Source organism: Cibotium barometz, chromosome 53, assembly GCF_041138505.1.
Source record: "Cibotium barometz isolate CiBa-2024 chromosome 53, ASM4113850v1, whole genome shotgun sequence".
NCBI lineage: Eukaryota > Viridiplantae > Streptophyta > Polypodiopsida > Cyatheales > Cibotiaceae > Cibotium > Cibotium barometz.
In genome coordinates, this window is record NC_141098.1 from 27162721 (window position 1) to 27166071 (window position 3351).

Genomic DNA, 3351 nt, shown 5'->3' on the forward strand with positions numbered 1-3351 from the left:
CTAATCATGCATAGAAAACTTTCAAAAAGTAAAGAGATGCATGTGGTATAAATGACATTCGAAAGTAACATGCCTATTTATATAAGCGGGTGTAGTATAATTACCTGTGCCTCGAGCAAAAATATGAACGAGATCACAATGTATCTGTTTTCCAAACTTATAAGCTTCATCATTTCATGGTGGTTGTGTCCTGGTTGCACACTTCAAAAGGAAAAGAGTACCTAACGTATAGATTAGATGAGCTTTTTTAAACTAGATAAGGATAGGTAAACCTCATATTGTGAATTTTTCACCCTGTAAGAAATTCATTTATTGCAAGGACAACAATTAAAAAAAAATAGAGTCTGTTTACAAGATGCTACCACCTTGAGTGAATTGAAAGGGCAACTATGGGCTAAGGCAAAACCATGTACAGCTGATCATGGGCTAAAATCACAAGGATGAGAGCAAATGGAGGTGGGGAGGGGGTTAAAAGCTAAGGGTTATAGTCTTTCCCCTTGCAACGGCATCTCCAGGCAACGCTATAGTAAGGGGACTCGTCGAGGTGGTAGTTTGAGGGCAGTGTGAAATGGCCCCGTGTGAAAGGACTCCCGTGCTGGGCTGGTGGGACGGTGACCTCCACGGGGCTGCAAGGCACGCACCCCTTGCACTTGCCTCTGCATGAAGGTGGCCTTGACCCTATCTTTGTCGCCACCTTCAACCCCCTCTCATAATCGTTGCCTCTCGCAGGCGCTCTCACCTGCTTAACCTGCAATTAAACCAATCCCATACCCATTACAGATAATCTTCCGGCTAATTAATCCTGATTATCGCCACTGTTATATTTAACTATCACTTGTACTTACATCCATGCTGTCCTCTGACGTCTGTTCTCTAGTAGCATGCTCACCTGGTTATGCAACAAGGCCGAATTCACACATGGATTACCATAACAATTGAGCTTGTATTAACACGACGATGATTAAGCTGCTATAGCAATTAATCTTGTATTAACATGACAATTACGCTAAACTCTATGAGTTATCAGCCTGTACCTGATTGGGAGATCCCATTAACAGTGCCCACCATCATAACCCATAGGAGAAAGATGAAGAAAGGGCCTCGCATTGTCCTAGCCCACGGTATAATGCTACTAAGGATGTGGTTGCACAGAGAAGAAATTTGAGTAAAATTGCTGTGAGCAAGATGAACTGGGCATTCTAATAGAAGGTGCTATCATCATTTCATGGGTTTCAATTATACATGCTAGATTAAACCATCCTCTTAAACCAACACCTTGAAACCCTTATTAGTGCCAAAACCAGAGTACTAATTATAATGCTGAATGGGAGATGATTGCATTGTGCACTCAAATGCACGATATATCTTAGATTAAACTCTAGAGTACTAATTATAATAGTGATTGCAATGTGCACACAATATATGATGTACTTCGGCTTAAACCAATAGGTTCAAGCCCTTATTAGTGGCTAAAACAGGAGTATGAATGGGATTAGGAGCAATGCTTGGAGACATCAAGAGTGTGGGGTTAATAAATGAGAGAGCTCATTAGAATGCCACTTGAATGCACTAAGGTTGAGGGAAAATTGAATGGTGCTAAGGCCAAGGGGCATTGGGAATGAAGGACAAGGTGGAACAATATAGATATCTTAGTTAAAATGATAGCTCAATAAAGGGCAATAAGTGTGATGTTGGGAGAGCTCAATTCAAGGGGGGAAGGGGGGAGGCAGTGGGGTTCAAGTGCTGCACAATATGAGGGCAGCATCATGTAGTTAATGGAGGAGAAGAGGGGTGTGTGTGTGTGTGTGTGTGTGTGTGTGTGTGTGTGTGTTCTAGTGAGAAGGGGATTAAGGAGGAGTCTGCATTTATGAGGGCTATACAAGAAGAAGGAGAGAGTGTGGATAATTGTGAGAGTTTCTTAGCTTGGGAGTGAAGAAAACTCAGAGTTTAGATTTGAGAGAATGGAAGTGAATGAATGGGGCGTGGTGTGTGTGTGTGTGTGTGTGTGTGTAGTTTCTTTCCAATGAGAAAGTGGAGACCCGTAGGGTGGTCTTCTTTTTGGGTGTGTTTGTCGGACTTTAGTCAGGCAGGGGCCTCTCATCATCTCACCAAAGTGTGAAGAAGAGTACCTTGGTCGGGACAAAAAAAAATCATAAAATAGAATAAATAATTAAATAAATCAGACTTGACTTTGCAAAACTAGTCCGATTCTAAATATTTTCCCCATTTTCCTTAGGTCTTTAATTTTCTAGTCAAAGAAAGGGGCCTGCAGGGCCAGCCTTGGTCACCATTTTTGTCAGGGTTTGAACTGAGCTGTGATGATGACAATATGATCAAGCAGCAAGTTTTTATTATATATATATATATATATATTGTAAGAAAATTTGAATGTTGGTGATAGAAATAAAATGACAATAGTTATAATTAATAATGATGGTCTTTTATGAATAAAAAGACATCGGGATGGAGATTTTCAACCCATAAATAAGAAAATGGCTTATTTTAATAATAATAATGACTACTAATAATCATCATCGTCATCCATAAAAAATATGTAGTTAATATAAAAACAATTGCCAATTCTCTCAAAATTGCCGAGGTGCAGCTAAAATTTTCCTTTTAAAAAAAGCGCAAAAAATAATTAAGCTAGATTTTGAAGAGGAAAAAGAAAACACCTTAGATTTGAAGTTGGCACGGTACAAAGTTTTACAGTGCCACGTGGGGCGTGCAAGCATCCGGCCGTCTGCCTCCTTGCCTGGTGGCAGGAGAAAAGGCGGGCGCGGATTCACATGAGGGAGGTGTCCGGCCGGGGAGGAGCGGCCGTTTTCCACCTGGCCAATCTGGCCCTTGTCACCAAATTCTGATGTATGGGGTGCCCCTTCCACATCAGACAGCTGTAAGGCAAACCCGGGCAACCCCCGCCCGCCCCCCAGATGATGATGATGATGAATGAATGATTCTATGTGTCGGGCGGCAGCATGGTGTTTGTATGCTTCTGCTGCCGACAACTCCTCCACCACCACTACCTCCTAGGCTCACTAGCAAGTGTGTGAATTTCCACTTTTTCCATGAAATTAGCCTGGCCTTTTTTTTCCCCTAGAGAAGATGTATTTATATTAATAAGATTTATAGGTTCAGTAGTTTATAGGTTGCTTGTTTGTTCTCATTTTGTTTTTGGACACTTTCTGAGGTAATATATATAATTATTATTGACCCCAATAAATATATAAATATATAAATATATATATATATATATATATATATATATATATAAGATTTAATTACATCTAAAAGTAAATGTCCCCTTATTTTTAGCTAGTGTTTCAGTTTCCACTTTTCCATCACATTAGC

General features: G+C 40.3%; 1 protein-coding gene across 1 annotated transcript; it reads right to left on the minus strand.

Moving 5' to 3' along the window:
• Positions 1 to 267: 267 nt before the first annotated feature.
• LOC147608470 (EPIDERMAL PATTERNING FACTOR-like protein 1) lies at positions 268 to 1990 on the minus strand. The gene is made up of 3 exons (XM_086789068.1): positions 1035 to 1990; positions 846 to 889; positions 268 to 748 (listed from the first exon to the last, which is right to left on the minus strand). The coding sequence occupies exons 1-3, from the start codon at positions 1105 to 1107 to the stop codon at positions 476 to 478; spliced, it is 390 nt and encodes a 129-aa protein (XP_086645194.1). The 5' UTR covers positions 1108 to 1990; the 3' UTR covers positions 268 to 475.
• Between the last annotated feature and the right edge of the window lie 1361 nt (positions 1991 to 3351).